The 27343-nt window shown below is 45.8% G+C and overlaps 16 protein-coding genes and 1 non-coding gene across 17 annotated transcripts; 11 read left to right on the top strand and 6 right to left on the bottom strand.

Annotated features, from left to right (window-relative positions):
* Nucleotides 1-87: 87 nt before the first annotated feature.
* J056_004291 (uncharacterized protein) lies at nt 88-2257 on the bottom strand (the record flags this gene model as incomplete). Its single annotated transcript, XM_009269492.1, has 4 exons — nt 88-669; nt 814-2034; nt 2083-2113; nt 2160-2257. 4 exons carry the CDS (start codon nt 2255-2257, stop codon nt 88-90), a joined length of 1932 nt encoding a protein of 643 aa, XP_009267767.1.
* Nucleotides 2258-2283: 26 nt separating this feature from the next.
* On the top strand, nt 2284-3213 carry J056_004290 (UPF0657 nucleolar protein YBRC; the record flags this gene model as incomplete). Its single annotated transcript, XM_009269491.1, has 3 exons — nt 2284-2606; nt 2659-2867; nt 2915-3213. 3 exons carry the CDS (start codon nt 2284-2286, stop codon nt 3211-3213), a joined length of 831 nt encoding a protein of 276 aa, XP_009267766.1.
* Nucleotides 3214-3252: 39 nt separating this feature from the next.
* On the top strand, nt 3253-4475 carry J056_004289 (Dihydroceramide delta(4)-desaturase; the record flags this gene model as incomplete). The annotated part of the gene is made up of 4 exons (XM_009269490.1): nt 3253-3320; nt 3367-3427; nt 3475-3872; nt 3920-4475. 4 exons carry the CDS (start codon nt 3253-3255, stop codon nt 4473-4475), a joined length of 1083 nt encoding a protein of 360 aa, XP_009267765.1.
* A 78-nt stretch (nt 4476-4553) lies between these two features.
* On the bottom strand, nt 4554-5227 carry J056_004288 (uncharacterized protein; the record flags this gene model as incomplete). The annotated part of the gene is made up of 2 exons (XM_009269489.1): nt 4554-4718; nt 4766-5227. 2 exons carry the CDS (start codon nt 5225-5227, stop codon nt 4554-4556), a joined length of 627 nt encoding a protein of 208 aa, XP_009267764.1.
* A 120-nt stretch (nt 5228-5347) lies between these two features.
* Nucleotides 5348-5431, bottom strand: J056_004991. Its single transcript has one exon. It is a non-coding gene; the product is annotated as a tRNA-His (tRNA).
* A 1536-nt stretch (nt 5432-6967) lies between these two features.
* Nucleotides 6968-7351, top strand: J056_004287 (uncharacterized protein; the record flags this gene model as incomplete). Its single annotated transcript, XM_009269488.1, has 3 exons — nt 6968-7042; nt 7090-7249; nt 7299-7351. 3 exons carry the CDS (start codon nt 6968-6970, stop codon nt 7349-7351), a joined length of 288 nt encoding a protein of 95 aa, XP_009267763.1.
* A 1703-nt stretch (nt 7352-9054) lies between these two features.
* Nucleotides 9055-10165, top strand: J056_004286 (uncharacterized protein; the record flags this gene model as incomplete). The annotated part of the gene is made up of 3 exons (XM_009269487.1): nt 9055-9142; nt 9193-9926; nt 9974-10165. 3 exons carry the CDS (start codon nt 9055-9057, stop codon nt 10163-10165), a joined length of 1014 nt encoding a protein of 337 aa, XP_009267762.1.
* A 165-nt stretch (nt 10166-10330) lies between these two features.
* On the bottom strand, nt 10331-13461 carry J056_004285 (Low-affinity potassium transport protein; the record flags this gene model as incomplete). The annotated part of the gene is made up of 3 exons (XM_009269486.1): nt 10331-10657; nt 10705-13051; nt 13100-13461. The coding sequence occupies 3 exons, from the start codon at nt 13459-13461 to the stop codon at nt 10331-10333; spliced, it is 3036 nt and encodes a 1011-aa protein (XP_009267761.1).
* A 333-nt stretch (nt 13462-13794) lies between these two features.
* On the bottom strand, nt 13795-16159 carry J056_004284 (Heat shock protein sks2; the record flags this gene model as incomplete). Its single annotated transcript, XM_009269485.1, has 3 exons — nt 13795-15594; nt 15798-15858; nt 16086-16159. 3 exons carry the CDS (start codon nt 16157-16159, stop codon nt 13795-13797), a joined length of 1935 nt encoding a protein of 644 aa, XP_009267760.1.
* Nucleotides 16160-16233: 74 nt separating this feature from the next.
* Nucleotides 16234-17915, top strand: J056_004283 (Nucleolar protein 12; the record flags this gene model as incomplete). Its single annotated transcript, XM_009269484.1, has 2 exons — nt 16234-16794; nt 16839-17915. The coding sequence occupies 2 exons, from the start codon at nt 16234-16236 to the stop codon at nt 17913-17915; spliced, it is 1638 nt and encodes a 545-aa protein (XP_009267759.1).
* Nucleotides 17916-17994: 79 nt separating this feature from the next.
* On the top strand, nt 17995-19658 carry J056_004282 (Sorting nexin MVP1; the record flags this gene model as incomplete). Its single annotated transcript, XM_009269483.1, has 2 exons — nt 17995-18276; nt 18324-19658. 2 exons carry the CDS (start codon nt 17995-17997, stop codon nt 19656-19658), a joined length of 1617 nt encoding a protein of 538 aa, XP_009267758.1.
* Nucleotides 19659-19839: 181 nt separating this feature from the next.
* On the bottom strand, nt 19840-20728 carry J056_004281 (Proline/serine-rich protein C17A5.10; the record flags this gene model as incomplete). Its single annotated transcript, XM_009269482.1, has 3 exons — nt 19840-19952; nt 20004-20138; nt 20191-20728. The coding sequence occupies 3 exons, from the start codon at nt 20726-20728 to the stop codon at nt 19840-19842; spliced, it is 786 nt and encodes a 261-aa protein (XP_009267757.1).
* A 79-nt stretch (nt 20729-20807) lies between these two features.
* On the top strand, nt 20808-22324 carry J056_004280 (uncharacterized protein; the record flags this gene model as incomplete). Its single annotated transcript, XM_009269481.1, has 4 exons — nt 20808-20947; nt 20995-21286; nt 21335-21804; nt 21868-22324. The coding sequence occupies 4 exons, from the start codon at nt 20808-20810 to the stop codon at nt 22322-22324; spliced, it is 1359 nt and encodes a 452-aa protein (XP_009267756.1).
* Nucleotides 22325-22669: 345 nt separating this feature from the next.
* J056_004279 (NmrA-like family domain-containing protein 1) lies at nt 22670-23491 on the top strand (the record flags this gene model as incomplete). Its single annotated transcript, XM_009269480.1, has 1 exon — nt 22670-23491. One exon carries the CDS (start codon nt 22670-22672, stop codon nt 23489-23491), a length of 822 nt encoding a protein of 273 aa, XP_009267755.1.
* A 292-nt stretch (nt 23492-23783) lies between these two features.
* Nucleotides 23784-24400, top strand: J056_004278 (uncharacterized protein; the record flags this gene model as incomplete). Its single annotated transcript, XM_009269479.1, has 2 exons — nt 23784-24057; nt 24105-24400. The coding sequence occupies 2 exons, from the start codon at nt 23784-23786 to the stop codon at nt 24398-24400; spliced, it is 570 nt and encodes a 189-aa protein (XP_009267754.1).
* A 469-nt stretch (nt 24401-24869) lies between these two features.
* Nucleotides 24870-25477, top strand: J056_004277 (uncharacterized protein; the record flags this gene model as incomplete). The annotated part of the gene is made up of 2 exons (XM_009269478.1): nt 24870-25140; nt 25188-25477. 2 exons carry the CDS (start codon nt 24870-24872, stop codon nt 25475-25477), a joined length of 561 nt encoding a protein of 186 aa, XP_009267753.1.
* A 398-nt stretch (nt 25478-25875) lies between these two features.
* J056_004276 (DnaJ-like protein subfamily B member 1) lies at nt 25876-27104 on the top strand (the record flags this gene model as incomplete). The annotated part of the gene is made up of 3 exons (XM_009269477.1): nt 25876-25979; nt 26034-26131; nt 26179-27104. The coding sequence occupies 3 exons, from the start codon at nt 25876-25878 to the stop codon at nt 27102-27104; spliced, it is 1128 nt and encodes a 375-aa protein (XP_009267752.1).
* Between the last annotated feature and the right edge of the window lie 239 nt (nt 27105-27343).

Raw genomic sequence — 27343 nt, 5'->3', positions numbered from 1 at the left:
TATACCGAGATTTACTTTACACTGTACTATTATAATTCTATGTTTAATATTCACTGATTTGGTTTGATGGTCGGTTTAACCGCTGGTTTAGTCACTGATTTCGATAACATCTGCGGCTGTGTTTGCCGTGGTAGACGCACTAGCTACGTTAGTCGTTCTCTCGGACACTCTGCCTAACCTTGCATCTAAAATGTCGTTGATTATCTTATCTCTGTACTTATCAAAGTCATCGATCTTGCCATTCTTTTGTTGAGTGTTGAAAGGGGTAAGGAGAAGAGTTCCTTGTAACAGCTCGACGTTCTTCAAGAGTAATTTGCTCCCAATTGGCGTTGACAGTGATAGCCAAGGTATTTCAGCGTATTCAAACGCGTCTACGGATATTCTGCCATCCGATAACTTCAATTTCAGAGCTGACTTCTGATCTCTATTGAGTTTCAAGTTGTACGCTGATATTCCAATATCTGTAATTGAAATTACTTGCAGCAGAATTCCTTTGCTTGGTGAAGGGAACAACAGCTCCTGCTGTTGTATATCCCTCGGAAGACCACCTGTCGTACTATCTGACAAATCTGAGTTTATAAACTGTATCTGAGTTTGTTTAAGTATCTCCTGGTTATTGCTGATATTGAGAGTGTTGCGCAGATACTCTATGCAGCTTTCTAGCCATTCCTGGGCGTTTTTGTTGGAGTGTATGTCTATTCGCAACCTTACCCACATCATCTATACAATTATTTTTGTACAATTGCTTTATCTCCATTCTGGCGTCATCAAAGTTCAGATTCAACGGTTTCAATCAAATTCATCATGACGCACTTCAAACAACATTGGCAAATACTTTATAGCTTCAGCCGCAGTAGTCCTTATAAACATCCCCTGTAAACTAGCCATACTGACGCTATATCCTGCATCCATCCCTTCTTGCAACTTGTCAATAAACGCATGCAACTCCTCTGTACTAGCATCTGGATAGAATCTACCAAACAATTCACCCGCTTGGTCTGTGCTTGCATCACCTAGTAACTCTATCATGTCCACTCTTCCTGGTCTCACTAAGGCTTTGTCGAGTTTGGTGAAATGATTTGTCGTCATAAATATAACACGCTCTTCTCCGCTCGCCACACCATCCAGCGCATTCAGCAGACCTGAAAATGTAACAGCAGATTGGTATCCATCCGCGCCTGTCTGTACACGCTTGTTGAACGCTGCATCTATATCCTCGAGCAGGATGATGGATCTCTCTGGGGCGTTGACTAGGAGATGATTGAGTCTATCATCCGTCAAGCCCTTCTCAGAGAGATTGAGCAAACAGATGTTGTATTTAAAGTGACCAGCCAAGGCGTATATAAATGACGACTTGCCAGATCCAGGGGGACCATGGAGGAGATAACCTCTCCTATATGGGATACCTCTTTCTGCATACCACTGACCTCTATTCTGAAACTTATCGAGATCATCTGCCACGCGCTGCTTCACATCTCGATCGAGCACTACACTACTCAATTCTCTCCTCCTTCTGGGTTTCCCGAACGGTTTCCAATCAACCATCCAGGAAGTGTATACAACCGTCTTGCCTTGAGTTCCCATTTCCGCCAATTTGCGACTCTCGTGGAGGAGATCTGCGAAAAGACCGCTATCTCTTCGCAGTGTGGTTAAAGTAACTGTCTCCCATGGTGTACCTTGAGTTAGATCCATCATTTTTCCATCGCGTTCACGCTTAACTTGCATCCAAGCGCCTTTATATCTAAACCAATGCGTGCCGGGACCAGGGACAAGACTGAAGGTGACGTTGTTAGAATCTTGCTGCTTCTTCTCAGCTGTCTCTACGCTGAGTTGGTGAGAGTAGAGTTTTATTTGGGGTTGTCCAGGTTTCAGCGTCGTGGCTTCGCGCTTGCCATTGGCAGAGAGCCACTCCAAGAACCAGAGGTAAGAGGGGTCTTTAGAGGGTATTTCGAGGCTTATGAGTAGTCGACGCTGCGCAGCTCCTGCGCCAAATGTAATACCGCGCCTAAGTCCAGCAAGTGCTGCACCTACGCCCTGAGGGTAGCGTTGGGTTGGATTTCAAGTGAGGGGCTATTCACCCACCATCAAACCGAATCCAGCAGAGAAGTATGGACTGCGTGTGCGTATCAGTAGCTGTAGCGATATGTAAACACACACACTTGGATTCCATTGAGTTTTTGAGGAAATCAGGCATGAAATCTGTAAGCTCCTTGGGAAGAGGTGCTTTACCATTGTCCGTACCCGCAATGCCGCTCATTCGCTCTTGATAACTGACGATGATCGATGGCGCTCGGTAAGAAGAACAAGAAGAAGACGCCAATCACGGGAGTGAAATCACAATCGCTTTCCTCTAAGAAGACAAAATCAATTATAAATTCATTTCACCTCCTCCTTAAAAAGAAGAAGACAATTAAAGATCCGAACCAGTTGAGTGAAATTGATAACGAGATTGAGAAGCTGGGAGGAATGGCTGCTTATCAACACGCTTCTACTATCGGACAGTCTAGCAGTCGCGGTGGTGATTCCTCGCACGTCTTTATCGCCTGGCTGACTGAATTGGGTGTAAAGCGGGAGTATTTGGGGAGTGAAGGACGTGATAAAATGGCGTAGGTGGTAGTTGAACTGATGGTGGCCGAAATTTCTCATTTGCTTTCGTAGGCTGCTAGAAATCGGTGCACTAGTCCACAACAATTACGAAAGCGAGCGGAAATGGATAGACACAGAGCTTATCGATTTAAAGTCCAATCACCCTATCATACGTGAACAAGACTTTTTACAGCGACCACTGCCTCGCAACGAGGACGATAGGAAGGATGCTGTATCATCATCGCTAGTACTCAACTTTGTACCGACACCGGTAGAAAGAGGTGGGTATTGCATTCGATGATATGCTCCCCAGTAACGCATATCACAGGACAATTCTTGATCAGGCTCAACACGTTCCTCAAACCCAACGGATATCTCTTTATGGTCTTACCGGCGCCGTGCATCACCAATTCGCGATATCTGACTAGAGATAGGTTTTTAGAGATGCTCAACACCGTTGGATTTACTCTATTGAAGGAGAAAATTGGCGATACCAAGAAAGGCTCAAGAATTGCGTACTGGATGCTGAAAAAAACAGCGGAGCCTCAGAGAGGACGAGCAGAGCTATCCAAAAAGAGCGTGTTATTAGAAGGGGCCAATCTCAACAATTTTTGTATCTTGATTTGAACTGCGTTTTGTTATCTGTCTTGCTCACTCACACCGAAAATGACGGCACTGGCTGGAGATCCTGGAGATCATATAAGGCCTGGACAAGATGCCAACAACTTTTACTGGTGGGTTTTGTTCATTGTGAATACATACGCTGACCAACTGCGTAAGGCTCACCGAGGAAGAGCCACACCGCTCGCGCTGCCGAGCAATTATGAAGCAGCATCCCGAGGTGGGCTGTTATGGATTTTGCTGAAAGCCTTCTGACATGCTCTCCAGGTCAAGAAGCTGTTTGGGCCTGATCCTCGCACTGCACTCGTTGTACTCGCTGTGGTGGCAATCCAGCTACTCACAGCGACGCATATTACAGACCTTGACTGGCACCCTCTTAGTTGGAAATTTCTCCTCACTGCGTACGTGGTTGGTGGTGTATGCAATCAGAATCTCTTTCTAGCTATACATGAGATCACCCACAACCTCGTCTTCAAATCGCGCACTGCCAATAAAGCTCTGGCTATGATAGCTAACCTACCCGTCGGCATCCCCTTTGCTGGCACTTTCAAGGTGTACCACCACGAACACCACCGGTACCTTGGTGAAGACGGCATAGACACTGATTTACCGACAAACTTTGAGCTCCTGTTCTTGAAGAATGTTCTTGGAAAGCTTTTCTTTGCGTGGGTATGAGGCGCGGTCAGACATTCATAACTCTAACACACTGCAGCACATTCCAGATACTCTTCTACGCAATCAGACCAGGTCTCGTGAATCCAAAACCACCCAGTGGTTTCGTCCTACTCAACGCAGGCGTGCAAGTAGGATTTAATGCTCTCATGTACCAGCATTACGGGGTAGGCATTTTCGCCTACTCGGTCCTTAGCACCTTCTTCGCAGGCTCTCTCCATCCCTGCGCTGCACACTTCATAGCCGAGCACTACATGTTTGATGGCAGCGGACAGGAGACCTACTCGTACTACGGCTTGCTCAACTGGTTGTGCTATAATGTCGGATACCACAACGAACACCACGATTTCCCTGCTGTGTCGTGGCTCAATCTTCCCAAAGTCAGACATATCGCACCTGAATTTTACAACCATCTCCAGTGGCATACGAGTTGGCCGATGGTTACTTTCAGATTTATCTTCGAGAAGGATGTCGGACTTTTTTCGAGAGCTAAGCGCGACTCTCATCTAAGTGAGAAGGAGCAAAGGAAACAGCAGAAAGCCAAGAAAGAGGCTGTTCTACCTGGTGAAGGATGCAGTCTCGATGGCGCTGATTAGATGATTAGCTGACTAGCTGTGCTGGCGAGTGCGATTTGTATACCGTGCAAAAGGAATGTATGTAATATATCTATAATGCTACACCTCCCGATGCTCATTTTGTTCATCGTAGAACATCTGCGCGAACTCCTTTGCATCGTCGGGTATATCCTCCTCTAGACCGTCGGATTTATGTATGCTATCGTATAATGTCTTGAATCGTGTTCTGACAATGGCGTTAAGTTTGGTTTTGGTGTCTTGTATCTGAATTGCTGTGTTAGATACTAAGCGAAACTCAAGATACCTCTCACATCCGACAATTCTAGCTTGTTCACCACATAATACCCACTGCCCGCAGCCACGATTCCGACAGCTGAGGTAGCAATAAGGAGTGCTTTAGCTGCATCACCGTAAGTAAAGTGTCCATCTTCACTGAATTGTGTGTTATTCTCTCCAATTTGTGCAACATGTGCATCACTCTCAATTGCATTCTCACTTCTACTAATTTCCTTCGATCGCACCTCAGACGGCAGAGGCAGAGGTCTTTTCTCTATGTGATAATTGCTCCTGAAGTCTACAACTGCCTGTGTCGCTCTTTTACGCGCCCGGTTCGATCTCCATATCGTCCCAGCCATACTGGCGGAAACTGCAGCGAATGCCAGTATCGATATACCTGCTACAGTTGACGGCGATATCCCAGATGAGGCACGGTTTTTATTGCTCGACCGACTGCTGCTTTTTGAGTCACTTTCCATCTCCCTCGATGATTGCATCTCTTCAAGAGGTCTTTTCTGGTTTGGCTTAAGGCCTTAAAAAGTAAAGATGAGTATATAGTGCAAGTGAGCTCAAATAAACAGTGAAAAAGAGGGCAAAAATATTTGGGAAAAAGAACGTGTGGATGCCCGGAATCGAACCGGGATCTTACCGGGTTTGCTTGAAACCACAACGGAACGTGCTAACCATTATACCACATCCACGCTGAAATGGCTAAATAATTTAAATACTTATACTGTCAAATATTTGCCCCGTAGGATGTTCAAGCAAATTTTCAACTACGATCTGACTGATTGATTCACCTAAACACCGTGCGTGTTGCATAGAGTACACCATCTCGCATAGAATCTTCATCTGCAGAAAACATATAATGGCCAGAATCACATTAAAAAGAAAGATTACCAAGAGCAATATTCGGTTCGAATTAGGTCCAATACTCAGAAACGCACACTCTCTACAAGCCCTTTACGAGTTCTTCAAACCGCAATTGAATACGTACCGAAGATAATACGGTGGTTCAGCGTAATTGAGAACCACCAACAATTTACAAATTACGACGCTTCAAGTAAATTCATCACCCTCTTTGACTCCTCATGCTTTGAGAAGTATTGATGGACGCAGTTTTAAACATGTATCGTCTTAAAAATATAATCAGATTTCATCTTCTTCTTCTATTAGTTATTATATTTGCAAATAAAGCGAGTGAGGGGGACGATGAATTACTTTCATTGAGTTGCGCTATGGTCGTTGGGTGGTTTCCTACATTTGTTTATGGCCTGTTCTTAGTTAGTTGTATCACATTTATCAAGATGCGAGGAGTCAGACATGTAGTCTCAGTTTAAGTAATAAATTAAACCAATTTTATATGCGTTTTACTACCATCGTCATACAAAATATGGTACTGCTGTGTGTAAAGAACCCTAAACACCAGCGTAATTCATTCCAAAAATATAATGGATTTTATTGATTTGAATGTACATCAAAGGACTAATACCATAAGACTCGTGTCCAAGATTATTTAATCCTCCAATTTGGAGTAATTACGTACATGGTTTGGATGTTAGCTTTCAGAAACACTTCTACAATTTATTTGGTCAAACTTTCTTTATCTGGATATTACCTTTCGGTCCCTTTTTTTAAAGAGCATAGATCGAAATAACACTTTCGTGAACGAATTCAAAGGCATCAGACACTGACTTTCACTGAAGCTTTATCATTCACTTGCTTTAATCTCGCTCTAATCTCGCTTATGAATCTTTAATTTAAAAGTCAATATGTCCTTGGTGTTTCATTTACAGTTAGCCATGTGTTTTAGATAGATAAGACATACATAGTTGTCGAATCAAACTAACTCATTGTATCGTTAATATAGCAAATTCCACACTTCTTCCCTATCAATGTGTAGAAGGAATTTAATCAGCCACGCTTGGCGTATCTTGATTCGTTGGGCTGTTCCCAGGAGGGCTGAGGTTATAAAAAAAACTTGTACCTATGAAAAAATTACCTATTTGTTTCTGTCTGGGCGCTTTAGTCTATTTAAGCGGTGCTCAGCTTTCTACTCAGACCATCATAAATCTGTGAGTCGAACTTCTGACTTGTGATTGGGATAGACAAAAACTGACTAAAGCCAGATGTGAGTTGCGAACTTCAGACTTGACAACACTAATATCGCTCCAAGTATGTTATCTAACAAACTCAAGCTCATCGCTTTCGTCGCATTGATTTCCAACGTCACATCAATGTCCATCAACACGCCCAAGAATGTTGAACGCTGCAAGAACGTTACTCTTGAATTTGAAGGTGGAAAAGCGCCAGTGAGTTGGGAAAGTGTCAAGAGTTTCCAAACTTACACCCACACCAGTATTCTATCGAAGTCACCAATGGAACTGAAGCTGATTTCCCAGAGATTGTAGTGGAGATCAAAGACATTGAAGAAAGCCCATACAACTACACCGTCAACGGCACTCAAGAGAAAATTGGATTTATTCTCCACTCTGATGACGAGAAGACGGCGTACACAGGTGTGTAATGGTAATGATCGGGGTACGCTGACTGATTATATTGCAACAGGCAACGTCAAGATCGCAGAGAATAACAGTGTCGATGATGATGGCGAGTGTTAGCTGATGATGCTCTTTATTTGTAGCTTGTTTCGAATAATGAATACATCAGAGCTTTTACTATATGGGATGTATTAGTTGTGTGATTTTTCTCTATGCGCTACTTTTTTCTGCTTGTCGGTGAAATAATAATATCATTCTGTGTGAAGTGCCAGTGATCTACTAATCGGAGGGACGGTTCTTTAACATATTTAAATGGGCATTTGTACTATTCAGATCTCTGCGATTCGGACGCAGCCTTCATCGCCCCACCACCTCCAGTATCTGAATATTGAAAATTCACTGATCACAAGCCAAACACCTGATTTCGGAGTTAGGCTGACCGCCACTTTTGTTTGAATGAATTGAATTCAATAAGGGTGAAATGATCTGAAACGACATTACTTTTTCCTTGGAGCCAGCATTCAGTCATATGGGCACTAAGTGTCTGTAAATATAATTCACGGTTATAAAGCCGAATAACTGAGATTTTTGGGTGCTTATGGTATTAATAAATCAAAATAATTTGTTTCTATCATTTAGCGCGTTAAATTCTCTATATATATCCTATAACGTGCTGTAGAGCGATGTTGGACTGCAACTTTCGAACAGCTTTCAGGGCACAATTGGAGGCTCAGGGATATAATTCGAGTTAGATTTTTTGTGTAGCTCAATCAGGGCTATTTCTAAAGCTTTGTTATTTGGATATCATCGAAACTCGTAAATCAGCTACTTGAATTGAGATAGGTGGTAGTCGAGGAATCCAACTATGTTAATATCCAGAGTAGGGTTGAGATGAGAATAAATTTAAAAACGGGAGATTCCATGAGAATTATAGTATTGCTACATTGTTCAAATTGTCAGTGTATGACATCCTTGCATTCGTCTTTTCACTTATTTGGTTATTTGCAGGGTGCCTTGAGCAAATTTAGTTGAATAGATTTATCCTTGAATTTTGAACGCTTTGGTTAGTAGTTAAAAGAATATTCAAAACTTCCTGTCATCCTATGAACACATCCTGAAGTTATCAGAGATGCAGAGATGAGTCCAGATTGAGCATTTTCGGGGCGTGGTGAGCGAGTTGAACTTAGTATATATCCAAGCAATAATTAATGTAATAAACAAGTGTATTGATATCCTTTACTAATCCATTATAAAGTAATCCTGTGAGTGGGCGGAGGCAACTACTAAGATCTAGACTGACCAAATGAATCTATGAAACCAAAAGCACGAGAAGCACAAGAAGCAAAACAAGCCGGGCTAATAGAAAATATGACTAGGATATCGATATGCGTGGTTCTACTGTGCTACTGTGCTCATTCAACAATCCCATTTAAGCATGTATATGATTTCCAGAGTTGATCTGACCCTTCCTTTTTGATACATTAATCCTTCTTGCTGGGTGTTTGATGTATTCAGCTGGCCTGCTTTCACCCAAAAGCCAATACTGTGGGCGCTACGCGTTGAAAAATGCAGTACGCGTCTAGAAGAATGGAAAACTGAGATATTTGGGTGATGCGATTTCTGTAGTCGATAATGTATGGGCAGATTGATGGAGTCCGTTGCCACCTCCAAAACGCTCAATTGCGTGCCCAGAGTGAAATCGAGTTGCAACTGCTGAGCAACATGATAAATACTCAAAGGCTGTAGTTATACCCAACATATAATGGAAAAAAGAAGGAGTAACACTGATAGTGGTATCTGTCACCCCTACCACCACCACCATCATGTCCGATATACAGAAATATGTGGAGAGCGTGTTAATAGAGAATGGACTAGGCGATGAGGATTTGAATTTAATTTCTGAATATATTGGTGGGTTGGATATGGATTGATTTAATTGGCTGGTCTGACAAAGTTGAAAGTTGTTATGATTACCAACCAGAAGAGCCAAAATCAAGTTACTTCAGAAATGTGTGATTTGATCGGTGATCGTTATACTGCAAAGATAACGCATCAGATATTTGATCACTTTGGTGGTGCTCAAGGTGTGGAAGAAGGAGCAGATACAGGAGACGCACAGCAGCAGCAGCAGCAGCAGGATTATCAGCAACTCCAACAGTCACAGCCACAAGAGCAGATACAACTGCAGCCACAGCAACCACAGAAATCACCACAACACCCACAACACCCACCTCAACCAACATCCTCAAAGCGCTCTGCTGCTGATGCTTCACTCGACGATATCATCTTTGGCAACAAGCAACAAAGCAATTATAGAGACAACCAGAGAGATAACCAGAGAGACAATAAACGCAGAAATCAAAACCATCGTCATCCACGTTTAGATCCAGAGACTTATAAATTATCAAAAGATCTCACAACAAATTTCCTCGAATCTAATCCACAACTGAAGAAGCAGTACGAGTCTTACAATTTCACCGATAGGACTAACTTCGAGAGACAATTACTCCAGCAGCACTTCATGACAATGCAGACTGCAAAGGTCATGCAGCAGCAGTTTGAAAAGATGCAACAAGATGCAGAGGAGAAGGCTGCACAGAGAATGACTGGTACTCCAACAAGAGGTGGTATGAGAGGAAGAGGTGGCTCAAGAGGTGCATCACGTGGTGGTGCCAGAGGTGGCTTTGCTAATAAGGTTGGTTCTTCCTCTTTCTATTCTCCTCATTTTTAACAGTATCACAGAGTGCCACGTTCAGTAACCAAAACAAAGCATCCCTGGACAAACCCCTGACCGACGATGCACCAAAACACAAAGTTTGGGTGCGTGGTGTGACAGACCAACAGCAACCTGATGAGCAGGCAACAGAATTACCTAAATCAAAAAAGTTTTCTAGCGACGGCAGTGAGAAAGTTAAACAAGAATCAAACACTTGATGGATTTAATGTACTATTTCTTGTAATAAAGATTATTTAATGCAAATAACTACAGTATGTGGGAATTGAAAATTATCATCCTTAACATGATCAATCTAATGCGAGTAAACTATTAATAGAGATTGAAATGAGAAATGAGAATGGAGCAGATGAGAAAAAATAAAGCTACTCCTCCTTGTTAACTTGTGTGTTTTGAGAATCTTGATCATTACTTGTGATATGAGGTGGAGATTCATGTTTTGGCGACAACTCAGACGGCGAGCTGAGCCTGGTAGACTCCGGGGAAAGGGTAGGATGATGAGTCTGCTCGTTGATTGTAGCTAGACCTTCATCACCATCGCGGTAATTGTTCTCAAGTTCGCGGTAAAAAGTGTTATTACGTGCTGCTGAAAAACTCGTAGTTTGGGAGCGCGTCCTGCGCAAATCTTCAGCTTGCGATTGCTGATCAGCCATTTGTTGATCAGTTTCTTGTACATCTGATGGTAGAAGTACCTTGAATAGTGTGAGAATGTAAATTCATTTAGTAAACCCTCACTCACAGCTCTATCAATAGCATTAGGTAGACCGCGATGGCGACCGCGGATCATGACTACTATCAGTAACAGTTTCGACAGTGTGCGCATCTCTCCAGATAGGGAGTAACTTCTTTCATTGACCCCCAAACTCAATCCACAGGTCGCATATGCACTGACTATTTCGAACAGTATACTAAATATACTAAAGTACGGCTTGGTTGTATCCAATATCTTCCCCCTCTCAAGTATGCAACAGAGGAACAAGACGAAAGCGAGCCACCAAATATCGAAAGACAGCTGCTTTTTAACGTGCCAACCAAAGTAACTGCCCCATAATTTTCCCCTCGACTCTGAAACTGTTGGTTCGACGTTATTCTCGTTGGGTTCCTCAGAGCTCTGGTCGTCGTTGTTATATACGCCCAGACTCATTTCTTCGTATACATTTGTACCTCTCACCGAGAGAGCAATGGGGTACACAGAAACGAACATCATTATCATGTAGAGTATTTGCACAGACGGCGACAAATCTGCGAGATTGACAATGTTGAATCCAGCAGCTCTGACGGCGGTGGACTGCATGAACCCACAAGCGAATCTGGTGCCGATTGGAATCTGTTCTATTGAAGGTGTGCCAATGTCCAGCAACAGGAAGCACACCCAATCAGTAACGACCATAATCACTACCATCGACAACAGGAAGTATGTCTGGTGGGATGGGAACAGGTAGAGAAAACTGCGTCTGGGGTGATCTAGCAAGAAATGCAAGCCCTGATACTCATGCGAATCCTTCTTGACAACTTTGGTGCCTAGCCAGATGATGAATCTGAGTACAATTGGGAAACACGTATTCCCAATAAGAATCAGGAATGACATTGGAAGATACATCCCGTACGCTTGCTGGAACCTCTGCAGCGAGCTGTCGACTAGACTCATACCCGTGTTACTGTATGCACTGATGGTGTTGAATGCGGTGAACCACACAGTGTCCAAGCCGGGTGACTCCTCATCAACTATTCTTTCGAATCGAGGTATCTCGTTGATGTATGGTGCGATAATGGTCAAGCCAGCGAGCTGGAAAAAGAGGTAGTAGAAAATGAGAACAACAGTGAGAATCTTCAAAGCGAGATACTCAGCACCACCCAACTCATCAATTTGGTCATCACTGAGATCCTTGAAAACCGAATTCCGTCCGACGATAGCATCGAATGAAATATATGGGGCGTACTTTCCCCGACTACCCGGCCCACCAACCGTACCTCCGGCCTGCGATGTGAAGGTGTGTGTATGCGGTATAGTAACAGATTTGTCGAGCTTGGATCTCAAGTTGGGAAAGAACCTATCAACTAGGCGTGATACGAGCGTGATTGGGGTTGGAAACCCACCAAAGTCTCTATCGCGTGTGGAATATGGTTTTGTGGTGGTACGTGGGAGGTAACCGGATGGAGCGATCGAGCGCGATCTGCCAGATTGATAGGTGTTGCTTCTGTCAAAGTTTGTTCCCATTGTACGCTGCCTGTTCATCGAAAATTCAGGCTCTCTGAAGCCAATAGTAGCGCTGCGGGGGAATTTTTCTTCGTCCTGTTGAGCATTTCCATGATCAACTATTATAGGCTGTGGTTGTTGATCCTGCGATGGTCTCTCTAACGACTTGGATCCCTGAGAGTCCCTGCTTCTGCTCTGTGAATGTACCCAAGGAGGTCTGGCTATAGTGACAGATGATCTATTGCGAGGTGGTTGACGGACTGTCGCAGCGTTCTCTTCATCAGACTCCGAGTCTGTATCGAGGGCGTGCTCATTGTCAGCATCTCTATAACGACTCCTCATGTCATTTTGCGACTGCACTGGGGAAGATGGTGGAGATACTGACTTGGCAGATGCCTTGTCGGAGATCCAACCACCAGGAGCCATCCTGTTGATCAGAGCAGGTCCATCAACTCTGCGAATCATTGACGGTGTAAATCTGCGCTTTTTCTTCTGATCGCTGCTTCCATGCTGAGGTACGTTGTCTGACTGAGTATTGTTGGATGTGCCGATGCCGAGAGATCTGACAACTTTATTCAGTTTCGTACCTCCCGCAGGCTTGATTGGAGTTTTAAAGTCGGAAGACGACGATGATTCTTGGTCCGAGGATGATGGACGTTGAGCATTTGAAGGTGCAGTTGGTGGATTGGGTGGTCCACTCGACTGGGATCGGGAAAACGACGGAGAAATTTCAGATGAACGATGCACGGTGCTTCTAATGCGTGATCTAATACCAGATGCCGTTTCTCTAGCGGAAGAAGTCGCGGCTGCGTACCAAGAAGGACGACGCTGAGCTTTCTTTTGCTTGTCAGTCATAATGACATGCATGAAACGCTTCCTGAAGTAGAATCTGAGGATAGTGTGAGTGGGAAAGACCTTCTAGATCAATTAAACTTACCGCCTAATGATTACCATAATAATCGATACAGTAGAAACTGATCCAACGCACATACAGAAGAAAACAACGCCTTGTTGGAATCCATTAAAGTGGCTTAGTTCAATTGTGGACAATCCAGTCACTGTGAATGCTGAAGTCGCGACGAATAGCGTATCAATGAAGGCGTAATCGTGGTGATCATCCCCTGCGTAAAGGATAGCGCCAATGATGAGTGGTGCGATAGTGAATACGATCATATGGATTCTATAGAAGTTGAGTGAACCAATCAGCTTGCTTGAAATCCATGATAGCTTTGTGGACGCTCTCTTACTCAAAGCTTCATCGCCGCCACCGTCATCATTATCTATATCGTCGTTGCTCATATGTCTGTAGCCTTAAAGACTCTTTGATGTGTCAAAAACTTTTTGTGTTTCTTTATTTAGTCGTTGATTGGAGCGTTCTGAGATTGGTGAAAATTGTTTGACGGAATTGGCAGATTGTAATATTTTATCGAGCTGATTTGTGGTTTGTGATTGTGAACCTCTCCTCCAACTCGCTTTAATTACCTTCTAACTTTCAAGTCGATCTACGTCATGTAAAATCTTCTTCCTCGACGTTGTTCCACGGCAATCAACATACAGTACAAACAGTCTATCACTAGAGAAGAAGAAAAATGAATAAATTTTACACCGGTAGTAATAGAGCGACTACGTAATTTAACGACCACCTCCGACTGCTTTTTGCATTGAACGCTTGATGAGCAATTGGCTCTTTCTAAGTTCATCTGCTGTGCTGTCTTCAACTTCGAGCTTCTCAAGGGCCTTTGCGAGTTCAGACTCAACTGCTGCCTTTTGGTTCCTCTTGAGCTTCATACCGAATTCTGGTGAGGTGATGGTAGACTCCACTTGAGAGATTTGAGCCTCTAACTCTGACTTGGCTTCGTGCTTAGCGGTGAATTCCTTGTCAGATTGCTTGAATTGCTCAGCATCCTTAATCATTTGGTCAATCTCAGTTGATGAGAGTCTACCAACTGAGTTGGTGATGGTGATGTTAGCTTGTCTGCCAGATGCCTTGTCTTGAGCAGAAACCTTCAACAAACCGTTGGCGTCAACTTCAAAGGTACAGTGGAGCTCAGCTTGACCTCTTGGCATTGGTGGAATACCAGTGAGTTCAAATTCACCGAGAAGTCTGTTGTCACGACATTGAGTACGCTCACCCTCGTAGACTGGGAAAGTAACTTGAGTTTGGTTGTCTTCAACCGTGGTGAAAGTACGTGACTTGTTGCATGGGATTGGAGTGTTACGTGGGACAACGCTACCGAAGACATCACCTTGCATAGCAACACCGAGGGAAAGTGGGGCAACATCCAAGAGGAGAAGGTCAGCTGTCTTGTCCGAGGTGTGACCAGTGAGGACAGCAGCTTGAACAGCAGCACCGTATGCAACAGCCTCATCTGGGTTGATGGACTTGTTCAATTGCTTACCGCCAAAGTGGTCGGAAACAAGAGATTGAACCTTTGGAATACGGGTTGAACCACCAACGAGAACAATCTCGTCAACCTTTGTGGTTGAAATCTTAGCATCCTTAAGGACACGGGCGACTGGGTCGATGGTTGACTTGAACTTGTCAGCGTTGATCTCCTCGAAACGTGCACGGGTGATGTTTGCTTGGAAGTCGATACCGTTGAAAAGAGAGTCAACCTCGACGGTGGTTTGAGTGACAGATGAGAGGGTACGCTTAGCACGCTCACAAGCAGAGCGGAGACGACGCATAGCACGAGCATCATCGCTAATGTCGACCTTGTTCTTACGTTGGAACTCAGCCTTGAAGTGTTCAAGGAGGGTGTTGTCAAAGTCCTCACCACCCAAGTGAGTGTCACCAGCGGTAGCCTTGACAGCGAAAACACCACCAGTGATGTTGAGGAGGGAAACATCGAAAGTACCACCACCCAAGTCGAAAATGAGGACGTTCTTCTCCTCAGAAGACTTTGAGTCAAGACCGTAAGCAATAGCGGCGGCAGTTGGCTCGTTGATGATACGGAGGACTTCGAGACCGGCGATAACACCAGCGTCCTTGGTGGCAAGACGTTGGGAGTCGTTGAAGTAAGCTGGGACGGTAATGACAGCCTTGGTGACTTCAGAGTCGAGCTTAGCTTCAGCAATTTCCTTCATCTTGGTGAGAACCATGGCGGAGATTTCTTGTGGGGAGAATTGCTTGTCTTCGCCCTTGAAAGAAACCTTGACGACAGGGGAACCATCCTTGTCGACAATTTGGAAAGGCCAGGCCTTTTGGTCCTTCTTGACCTCGTCGTCGTCGGTGCGGCGACCGATGAGACGCTTAACGTCGAAGACGGTGTTCTTTGGGTTCATAGCAGATTGGTTCTTGGCAGCATCACCGATGAGACGTTCAGCGTCGTTGAAGGCAACGTAAGATGGGGTGGTACGGTTACCTTGGTCGTTGGCGATGATTTCGACTCTGTCGTTTTGCCAGACACCAGCACAAGAGTAGGTGGTACCCTGGAGAAGGCGTTAGAAATGGAGTGGGGAGCGTGGTGGCTGTATCAGAATCTTGGGGATTTGCTGAGAAGATGGCAAAATTTCATATCAGCCTGAAAAGGGGAGAAATGAAGAAAAAAAGCCGAGAAATAAAGGCTCATAATCTCCAAGCCGATCCGCACAAGATTCTGAAATAAAAAGGCCACTCCAGCAATGAAACTCACAAGATCGATACCAATTGCTGGGACAGCAGTTTGTGGTTGTGTTGGTTGCTGCTCAGTTGACCTATAAAATGTGAGTGTTACGCTGCGTGCGCCTTTCAAACTCACATAACTAATTAACCAAAGTGGTGGTAGGACAAAAAGCTGATGCTGATTTGAAATGCGAAGATTCTGTTGAATAAAAAATTCTAAAGGCGAGTGGAAGGAGGGGAGATGAGTAAAATAGAGTATAACTTGAGCAGTGTATGCATGTTATAAGATTATTTTGTAGCGCTCCACTTGAAAATCTACAAAGATTGTTCGCTGTCACTCGAGGTGCAGCTAACGACTTTAGATTGAATCGTATGTCGAGATACCACTGACATCTCCACTTACATTGCCTATCTCCATTTCATCTCGCTTCTCATGTAAAATTTCTTCTTCGCAGGATACATCCATTATGGTTAAACGCAAATCACCCGAGGAACATCGTAAGGGAGATAAGGGAGATAAAGAAGATAACTTTGATAAGGAACTGGATAGCTTGTTTACATCCAGCGCTGGTCCGTCCACTGTGAAATCTAGAAAGGTTGATCACAAAGCCCAGGTGAAGAAGGTTAAGGATGCTGTTAGCTCTCTTAATAAGTCAAAGCCATCAACTGGTCGTGGTGATGGTGGTGGTGGAAGCAACAGCAACAGCGACGGTGATAGCGACGGCGATAACAAGAAGGATAACGACGGCCATCACAGCGACAACAACATTAACAACCAAGAAGACATTGATGACGAAACTCTCGCGGAATTCGCTAAAGAGATGGGAAGAGACGATGACGATCTCAAAGCCGATGACAACGAGTGGGAAGACGACAACGACGACAACGACGACATCCACGACAAGAAGAAGGACACGAAAAAGAAGCAAGCTCCGCGGGTGTACAAGATTGAAGACGAGACACCCGAGCAGAAGAACAACAGAACAATCTTTGTCGGTAATGTTCCAGCCGAAGCAGCCAAGAATAAAGTGAGTTTGAGGCTTTTTACACTCCCAGCTAACCAGAAATCCAGTCACTGTCCAAGAGACTCGTTCAACACCTCATGCAAGTCTCTGAACTACCACCGACAGCTAAACACGACAGCACGCGCTTTAGATCCGTTGCTTTTAGTGTGCCCACATCAGCATCTGCAAAATCAGAAGCTGATAACAATCGCTATCAAACACCAAAACAGAAGCGCAAAGTGGCATTCATAAAGCATGACCTCCATCCAGACGCTGCTTCCGTCAACGCATACGTTGTCTTTGGGTTTAGGAGACCGAATGATGTCACTCTGCTCAACAACAAAGACAAAGATGTGCCACCTTCACAAGTAGCTCAGAAGGTCGTTGAGCGTGGTAATGGTACAACGTTTGAAGGAAGAGTCTTGCGCGTTGATCGCGTACTCAATCTCGACAAGAAGGGCACTAGCTGGCATATTGACAAAGACATGGCTAAGCGCACTCTCTACGTTGGCAGATTGGATTTCGCACAGAAGGAGACAGAGTTGGGTGAGTTTATAGAAAAGCTGCTCAAAGAGGAGAAGGGCGAGTATGTTGGAGTAGATAAGGACGATAAAGCCAAGTCGTGGGTTAGAGGTGTGAGGATAGTGCGCGATCCAGACACACAGCTCGGAAAAGGGTTCGGGTATGTGCATCTAGCGGATAATGATTGCGTCCAAGAGCTGCTTCTGCTGCCCGATGAGCGCAGACGGCTGAACAAGCGCACGCTGCGATTCGCAAAATCGAAAGCATCTGGAAAGCAGAAGCCACAGGAGGATCTTAAGCGAGACGACAAGAAGGAAGCCAAGGAGTCAAAGAAAGCGTCGGGTATATCGGCTAAAGCGGGCAAGATTGTCAGGGGCGACCCTGCGCTCGGGGAGAAGCTGTCAGAAATGACGAAAGAGACGCGAAAGACGATCAAAGCGGCGGATGGAGTAAGGCAAGCACGACGCACAGCGAAGAAGCAGCAAGCGTTGTCTAAGAAGCAGGGGGATCAGAAGATGACACTCAACAAGCCGAGGAGGAAGGTGAGTGAGAAGAAGCCGGGGAAGAAGAACAAGAGGACACCTTCAGATAAGGCGTTATCTAAGCGTAATGCTAAGAAGTAGATGTATAGATATAAATTTTGCACGTCGACAGATAATTAATTGTTCCAGTTTTTAAGTGATTCTTCAAGACGAGCGAAGAATGGAGAGCGCATCAGCGAAATCAGTGACGCAGGTTGAGCACGTTGCTGGCACTCCAGAATCACCGCACGAAAGCGCATCAAATCCCTGGAGTCCTTGGAACGCGTACTCAGCACCGATGCAGACGCCGTCGTCATACCTCGATAACCTCGTACCAGATGATTATTTCGCAGACGAATATGAGCAATTTTGGATTGATTTGACTGCGAATGGCGATCTCTCTATTGCCCATCTCCAGCAATTGCTTTTCAGGACTGAGCTCCCGGCGAGGAGTACCGAGAAGGTGCGTGGGTGCACGCTCCCGACACACTCGCTCACCCACTCCTACAGATCCTCGGCCTCACTGTCCGCGGCCGTGTTGTCCAGAAATCTGAGTTCCAGTTCGCTTTGGCGCTGGCTGCATATGCGCAGCAGGGCCAGGAACTGCTCATCGACGTGGTCACCATGTCCAAGCCACCGATTCCCTTTCCCCACTTGGCCAACGAGTCTCCTCAGCTCCACGAAGACGGCTGGGCGGTGAGTGCGCAAGAAATGAGTGACACCGTCTCCGTACGCCTCGAGGGCGAGAAGGAGGGCTTCTTCTTCACCCACCACAACTATACCATCGACAAGTCCGACAATGGCAGCGTCAGTCGTCGTTTCTCTGACTTTGTCTGGCTGCACGACTGTCTCATGACGCGCTACCCCTTCCGCCTCGTGCCCAACCTCCCTCCGAAGCGCTTAACCTTGGGCGGGCACAGTCTGTCGACCGATGCCAATTTCCTCGAGACGCGTCGTCGCGGTTTACAGCGTTTTATGAATTTTACCATAAACCATCCCATCCTGCAGAAAGACGGGCTAGTACTGACCTTCCTTGAGACGCCGAGCCTGGAAAGCTGGCGCAAGAGCACCAAGGTGTCTTTGGAGGAGGAGTCACAAGTGCTTAGCCGAGTGAAAGCCATGTCAATCCCTACCGACCTCGATGAGCGCATCGACAAGCTACGCGTGCGTCTCCCAGCTCTCATCGAGCACTGGGCAGAGTTATGTGGGCAACTAGAGCGAATCATTAAGCGCAACGAGACGGATGCGCGCGACTACGTCACGCTTAGCAACACGCTCGGTACGGTTATCGACAGCGACAGTCAAGCGTGGGGACGTGGGGAGAGTGAGCAGCTGCAGCGCACGCGCGGGGGACTCGAGGAGTATGCTGCCGTCGCATACGACCGCACACTAGATATGTCTCTTCAAGCACTCGAAGCGGCCCGCTACGTTCGCGACCTCTACATGGCCTATCTCGCCCTCCTCGCTCGCTACGACCGCCTCACCCCACATTCGGTGGATAAACTCAAGAGAAATATGGAACGCTCTCAACGTAAAGTGCACACACTTGCCATGGCCTTAGACTCAGTCAACGACCTCAAGCAGAGAAGATCGTTTGAGGACGAAATTCACTCGCAAAATACCATCATCGACTCGGCGCAATCGCAGATTCAACATGCTCTCACTAAGCGCCAGTTCGCGCGCTTTTGTATTTGGTCGGAACTCATTCAGCTACAGGCTACAGAAACTCCTCTCATCAACAACGTCGTCTCTACACTCACCGAGACTCATGTTCTCCGCTTCAGCGATAGCACCGCGGCGTGGCGCGCTCTCAAGGAAAAGCTGAGCGTGTGTGGGAGTGTGTAGAGGAGTGGAGGTGTGTGGAGGTGTAAGTGTAGGCAAATGTGCAACTGACCAACTGCACCCAAACTCGTCAAAAAGCATTAGTTATACACGTAATACTAATACACCAACCAAACATGGAACTATCAAGTTTAATATATCATTTTCTTTATCTAGATGGTGAATGTGGTGTGCCATGTATTGTTCAATGGAACCGCCTGCCAATCCCACCACACTTGTAGCACGTCTCGGAGAAGCCGAAGAGCCAGTCAGTGCGCTTGCCGGTGCCGTCGCACTTGTAGCAGAAGGATCCGCCGACTGATGGGTGGTGTTATCAGAGTCTGCAAAAAAGCCTTAAAACACACTCACTCCTTGGATCGCCTGACTGGTAAACTACAGCACCGGGTGGTGGTCTACCTGAACGAATAATGCCGCTAATGTGAGGAGCACTGCGATGAGTGTTCGTGTTTGTGTGTGTACTTGAATTGTGATAACCGGAGTAATCTGCGTGTGTGCGTCTGTTAGTACGTCATCGAACCAAAACCAAGACACGCACTCGGCCGATAAGAATAAGGTTGGTAGGGTTGGTGAGACTGACTGCTGTTGCCATAGTTACCGCCATAACCACCGCCTACTGGTCTGGTATGCACGGGTGTAGCGGGACTATTAGTGTGGTAGGAATTGAGAGGCGTGTGCTGGGTAGACTGCACGGGTGCTGCAGGGTAGGGGCGACGCGGGCCCTGCTCGAGCACTCTGTCACTCATCACCTCCTCATATGGCGGTGGCTCTTCCTCCTCGTATCGCTGCTCGAGAGCGGTCGCTGGTGGGCGTGGGCGTGGCTCGCTCGGTCGCGGTGGCTGTGGCGGCGAGTGCGGCCTGTTGGGCAGCGGTGGTGGTGTCGGTGATGGTGCTGGTGCTGTGGGTGTTGCTTTAGGCGGATGATCTGGGGTATCTGGGGGAGCGTGATGCTGGTGCTGTGCCTGCCGCTGCTCTTCTCCCTCCTGCGCTACCAGCCTAGCAAACGGATTGGTGCTGTTCAACATATCGTGGTCGTAAAGTGCAAGAATGTACAAGTCATGTGGATCTAGTGACATCATTATTCGCAGACTACAGTGAACACACAGCTCACAGCTATAAGAATCCTCTCTCGCAATCCTCTCCGCTACGTTCATCATGACATCATCAATCAACACGCTCCTCCGCTCTAATCTGTGGCCGGGCACGACAACGACATCGAAGAAGCTCGCACAGACACTCGTCAACACCGACATAAGCAAAAATGATGCCTACTTCAACGAAATGGGTTTCCACAAGTGCGTCGTGGCATATGGCGACTCCTCCAGCGCTCACAGCCTCATAGCCACTTCACCCACGTCGTCTTTGCCGCGTATGCTATGGGTGCACAACCACACGCTCTCAACCGCGTAGCTGCCGCTGCCAGTGGCTACCAGAAACCTATTCGTCCAGCCGAGAAAGGCACGCGCATCACCCACGATAATTGGAATAACGTGGAGCTGCTCGGTAACCGCGATAACTACACCACTTACCTCTCCTATTTCCGTGAGGCGGTGAAGGATAGCGATAACAAAGACATTGCAACTCTCCTCGAGAAATATCTTTACAGTCGTGAAGCTAACGATGGCGGCGTGTCTGTAGGTATCCCCGTCGACGATTGTCCCACACCCTGCTAACTCACTCAGATGCTCTCGAGATTGTTCTCTGGCCTTATACACCCGATTATACACCTGGGATACGCGCTTGAATTTGAGCACCTCGACAACAAGCGCGAGGTTCTCGCTCAGGCATTCGCTTGGACAGCGACGCACAATTCCGACTACAATAATGTCTTACCTGCTGATCTTTGGAATGAGCCAGAGAAGCCAAACGCACAACGCAAGACGGCATTGCAGGTTTTGTTGGATGTCCTCAAGAATGAAGACTTGTCTCCAAGTAGCCCTCACACTCCAGTCAGAGAAGATAATAGCGCTCTCTCTACAACGAACAAACTCGCTGGCGGAATCATAGCAGAGGAGGCTGCCAACTTTGACTTGCCAGCTACAGAAATTCCTGGGAAGGAACATGATATCATTCGCGAGCTTGCTTTCGCTGCCCTGTTTATGTACGCGAATGGATGCTACAAAGCGCGCAAACAATTCAAGCCTGAATTTATGTGAGTTTGGAAGACGTCAGTGGCAATTAGTGGCCTTAGCTGACTCTTTCTTCTCTTTTTCAGCTTGGTTCACATCCTCAATTCCTCCCACTTCATTCCGTACGTCCTCTCCCACACACCAGATCCACGCAACAAGCGTCTCTTCGTAGCTGCCTACCTCAGGGCTACACTGTTGGTATATGTTGCCCGCGGCAGACCATCTGTACCCAATAGTAGGGTGATCAATAACAGACCTCTGCCAGAGGATGTCTCAAATATCTGGCTGCAAGTGGTAGATGATGCCCTCAAGCAGAATGACGAACATGTGACCAAGGCCGTGCGCACGCTCGCCTTCTACGGTTGCAATTTCTGCCAGTACACCCCACCTGAATTGCTCACTCTGGGCTTCGACGACACTATCTGGAGCAGAGTCGCCCAGCAGCTCATAGCCGCTTTTAATCAGGGCTCTCAGTGGAGTTATGAAAAACCTGGCTTCGATCAATCTTGGGAGGGTGATCGCGATGTCTACACTAACGAGTAGATCGTAATAGTTGCATCATTTAGGCAAATCAACAAGACTATCCCATCAATGACTTGCTCAAGCTAAGTTTTAGTTTGCTGATTCTGCCTATTCTTTTCTTGTATTCATTTTATGACCTGAATTTTGACCTGAATAGTCAGAATGATTGACCAATTTGATCAATTCACCGTGAGAGTTTACGCAAACATCTCCCAGTCAGTACTTGTTATGGGTTGGTGTTTGTGTGTGTGCAAGTCAGAATAACTTAGCGCTATGGATGCGCTGTTTGCGCCGAATATCGAATTCCGAGTTCGGTAACCACCCCCGCACATCACTTTCCAGTTCACACTATCAGTAAATACAAGAATGTACTTAATCACTGGCGCAACTGGACAGCAAGGAAATGCAACTATCCAGCACTTGAAAGGAGAGAAGACGAGAGCTCTCGTGAGGAACCCAGCCTCAGAAGCAGCCAAGAAGCTGGAAGGTGAGGGTGTCGACATAGCCAAAGGTGACCTGACGGATAGTCTTACAATATACAATGCCATGGAAGGCTGCAAAGCTGCTTTCCTCGTCACTACAATGGCCCCTAATGGACCTAGCGACGAAGTCATCCAAGGGAAGGCCTTCATCGATGCGGCCAAGAAGCGCAATATTCGTGTCGTTTATACGAGCGTCGATAGCGCAAAAGGCAGCAACGTTCCACACTTCGAAAGCAAAGCCGAAGTGGAGCAGATGATAAGAGATTCAAATTTGCCCCACACAATAGTCAAGCCAGTAGCATTTATGGACAACTTCCCAAAGAAGTCTGGTCTGCAATCATTCCTCACCATTGGTCTTTTCAGTGCGGCTATTCTGGACAAGAAAATTCAACTTGTCGCTGTAGACGATATAGGTAGGGTAGCAGCTACCGCTCTCAAACATCCGGAGCGCTACAATGGTAGATCTATTCCTCTGGCGGGAGAGGAGTTGTCTATCTCGGATATACAGAACGCTTATAATACAGCACACGGCGCTCCAGCTTGGAAGGCTTATTTACCTAGCTTCACGCCATCTCTGCTGTCAAATGACTTTTCTAAAATGTTCTACTGGTTCAGATCGGATGGTTACAAAGCTAATATTCCTGCTCTGCGCGAAGAATTTCCGGGTTTGTTGACTTTTGCACAGTGGCTGAAAAAGTCTGATTGAATAACGTCGTTGGAGTTCATTGTGTAGCATTTATTAAATTCTGAATTTTGCATTGCCTCACTTCTTTTTCATTTATTTGGGATCTTGAAACACTCTTGGCAGATCTTATGAGCGGCGTGGGATTGTGGCTGTGGCTAATATTTATAAATTAGCTTACTATACGGGAAGATAAACATGAAATGAATGATCGTAAGCGGACTACTTCCAAGGGAGTTTGACCTGGGTGATTATGCCAAGCTGGCCCTATAAATTGAGCCTATTATCTTGTTTGTAAACAACCATCAACTACACAATGTACTTCTCACTTTCCTCGATTGCCTCTGTTACAGCCATCGCCGCTGCCGCTGCCGTCAAGAGGCAGCAAGAAGTCGGCTCAATTGAAATCCAAGATGCCGTCGCATCAAACATGACGATGAATTTGGTCACCAGTGACGACACTTCAATCCCAATTGGCCTCAACAACGGCGTTCTCACCACTGGGCAAGATCCTATCACAGTCAACTTCCTACCCGTGAACTCTCAATATATGGAATACGACAACGATAACGACGACAATGAAAAGTTCGGTGGGTGGTATGTGTTCGTAAATTTGATAATCTCTGACATCTTCTAGGTCACCTTGTTAACAGTGAGACTCAAGAGTCCATGACCGTCCAATCACCTGGCGTCTCTCTGGGACAGAACGTCTATTTGATGGAGAGCATGACCGCAGACAACTCCAGCCAGATGCTTCAGTTCTGGAAGCTCAACACAGAAAGCATGGAAGTCGAATTCCTCGGTAGACCTGATGACGCAGACTTTGGTGAAGGGCCACTCACCCCTCAGTCTCAAAACGAGGGCGATGGCAATGCCATTGGACTTTACGAGGACACTGACGCTGTATTCGTTTTACAGGAGCAGCAAGAATAAAGCAGCACTGGTAAAGAATCTTTTCTCTCAGAAATATCAAATAACAAAAAATTTTAACTTTACGAACAATTTCTCACGTCATTTCATTGTCTATTTAATTTTCACGACTTCTTGGATCCATTTGTGATCATGTATAAGCTTCTGATTAATAACAAAGCAGAATTTGTTGAGTGGCTGGACAAGTATGATGTTTGCGTCACGCTTGCCTTACTAGATTCTCCAAAATCTTCGATCGCAGCGAACCACACACGCTCAGCCTGATAAAGAAAAGCTTATTAATAAGCAACCCATTCCGCCCAACTTATTAAGAAAACGCAGGCAGCGCCCGCGTTTAATAAATTTGAATCAGGTACAGATGTTGACGGGCGACGTATTTGAGGTAGATCACAAGGGCTAGCGCTACAGCTATGGCTATAAATTCAGCCTCGAACTTTCCTCTTGAACCATCGCAATCATCACAGAATTCAACATGAAGTTTTCAACAATCGCTATCATCTCCACCTTCGCCTCTGTAGCCACCGCTGCCGCGTTTGACAAGAGACAAGAGACACTCGATATCAAATCTGCAGCTGCAACTAACCTCAATCTCAACCTCGTCACTTCGGACGTTTCAATGAAAGTCGGATTGGCCAATAGCGTTCTCGCTACGGTGTCTAGAGATATCGATCCAGTTACCGTCGACTTTTTACCGGTCGACTCTGAATATATGGGATATGAAAACACCGACGACACAAAGTTTGGTGGGTTTTTGTGCGCATTTTGAAAACTTTTTTTTTAACACACCAAGGTCATATTCGCAACACTGAGACACAACAAGCACTCACGGCCAGCTCCCCAGGCGTAGCCCTAGGTCAGACCGTCTACTTTTCAACGAGCAGCACCTCAGATAACTCAAGCCAACTGCTTCAATTCTGGCAAATGGATGTCGAGAGCATGGAAGTGAAATTTCTTGGCAAACCAAAGGATGGCAATTACGGTGAAGGTCCACTCACTCCACAGTCACAGAACGAGGGTGATAATTTGGCAATTGCACTGAACAAGGACACCGACGCGAAACTCGTTCTGGAACAGAAGTAGACTGTCGTGGCGACAGAGACAATTCGTTTCAAAAAATGACAAAAACGCAAATAAAATCCTCTAAGCTCTGGAAAATCTCTTCAATGATTATTCTTACATGAACACTATTATATAAACACTCTCACAATCTTCTAAAGCATATTTTTTTTTTATCAAATTTACAAGACTTCTCTCTTTCTGTAATTAACTATTAATTTGTAGCTTACAATGTAAATACATTATACGCTTTGAACAATAAACAAATCTTTTGAATTACCTAATTCGTCCACTTCAAGTCTCTGACGTATTCCCGAAATTTCCAGCAAAAAACGCTGACATCATAAGATTCTCTTCTCAACTAAAACGATCAACTTTAATCCACAAACTCGCCCAAGATTGGACAGAAACGCAAGGCAGAAATGGGTGCAGACTACTACAAACTACTAGGCGTAGACAAAAGTGCTAGCGAAGACGAAATAAAGAAGGCTTACAAGAAGGCAGCTCTCAAGTACCACCCAGATAGGTGAGTGGCTATAGTCCCGCTCCAACAGCGTATACTCATTATACTCCTCCACAGAAACAAGGGCTCCGACGAAGCTGCTGAAAAATTCAAGCAGGCGTCTGAAGCTGCAGAGGTATTGACAGACTCCAACAAGAGAACAATTTACGACCAATGTGAGTCTGCTTCCATCTCTATCAACCAATCTAACGTCATCCTTCAGATGGTGAAGAAGGCTTGAAAGGTGGCGGTGGTCCATCACCTGGCGCCGGCTTCGAAGGATTCGGCGATGCTGGTGGTGCCTTCCCTGGTGGATCATTCAACTTCTCCAGCAGCGGCGGTAGACCAGGTGGCTTCCAAGCCAGTGACCCAATGGACATCTTTGAAATGCTCTTTGGCGGTAAAGGTGGCATGGGAGGCGGAATGGGAGGAATGGGTGGTATGGGAAGCGGCTTTGGCTCTTCCATGGACGATGACTTTGGCGGATTCTCTTCATTCGGTGGCATGCCTGGTGGCATGGGTGGTGGTGGAATGGGCGGTGGAATGCCTGGTATGGGCGGTAGCACACGTTCCACTCGCTCCAAAGCTCCTCCTAAAGATGAGGGTCCTTCAGAATGGACCAAGAACGTGCCTATATCCTTAGAAGACCTTTACGCAGGCGTGCACAAGAAACTCAAGATACAACGCAAGCATCTCTCAGGCAGGAGCGAGGATAAGATACTGGAGTTCAGTGTTAAGCCAGGATGGAAAGCGGGTACTAAAATTCGTTTCAACACCTCAGGAAATGAAGTTAGTCAAGGTAAATTCCAGGATATAGTCTTTGTCGTGGAAGAGAAACCTCACTCTACATTCAAACGTGATGGCGACGACGTGGAAGTGCACCAAAAGGTCAGCTTGGTCGATGCCATGTGCGGTACCGGTAGCAAGACATTCAAGATAAGACATCTCGATGGTCGTTTGATTGAAATCAACCCACCTTCCGGTATAATACAACCTGGCTCTGTCACCAAGAAGTATGGTGAAGGCATGCCAATCTCCAAGAAGGATGCTGCAAAGAAGAAGGGTGATTTGAGGGTCGTTTGGGATGTCGAGCTACCGAAGACACTCAATCAACAGCAGAAAGATTCCATAAGGAACACTCTCACATAGATTTGAAAGGATTGCTTCCTGTTGTAATTGATTTACTTAATGAACGAAATTTTAAATTGTTTTGTAAGATTTGAGGGGTTCCTAGATTATATCGTTAGTCGCAGGGAATTAATGGAATTATGAGGTGTGAGTTACTCGCTCAGCCACGCCTTTCGTTGATGATGATGATGAAATCTGATTATATTGTTAAGACGATACATGTTGTAAACTGCGTGCATCAATACTTCTTAAAGCATGAG

Source organism: Wallemia ichthyophaga (genome assembly GCF_000400465.1).
Source record: "Wallemia ichthyophaga EXF-994 unplaced genomic scaffold scaffold7, whole genome shotgun sequence".
In the NCBI taxonomy this organism is placed as follows: Eukaryota; Fungi; Basidiomycota; class Wallemiomycetes; order Wallemiales; family Wallemiaceae; genus Wallemia; species Wallemia ichthyophaga.
The sequence above is the reverse complement of the archived record's forward strand: the minus strand, read 5'-3'. Positions and strand labels throughout refer to the sequence as shown.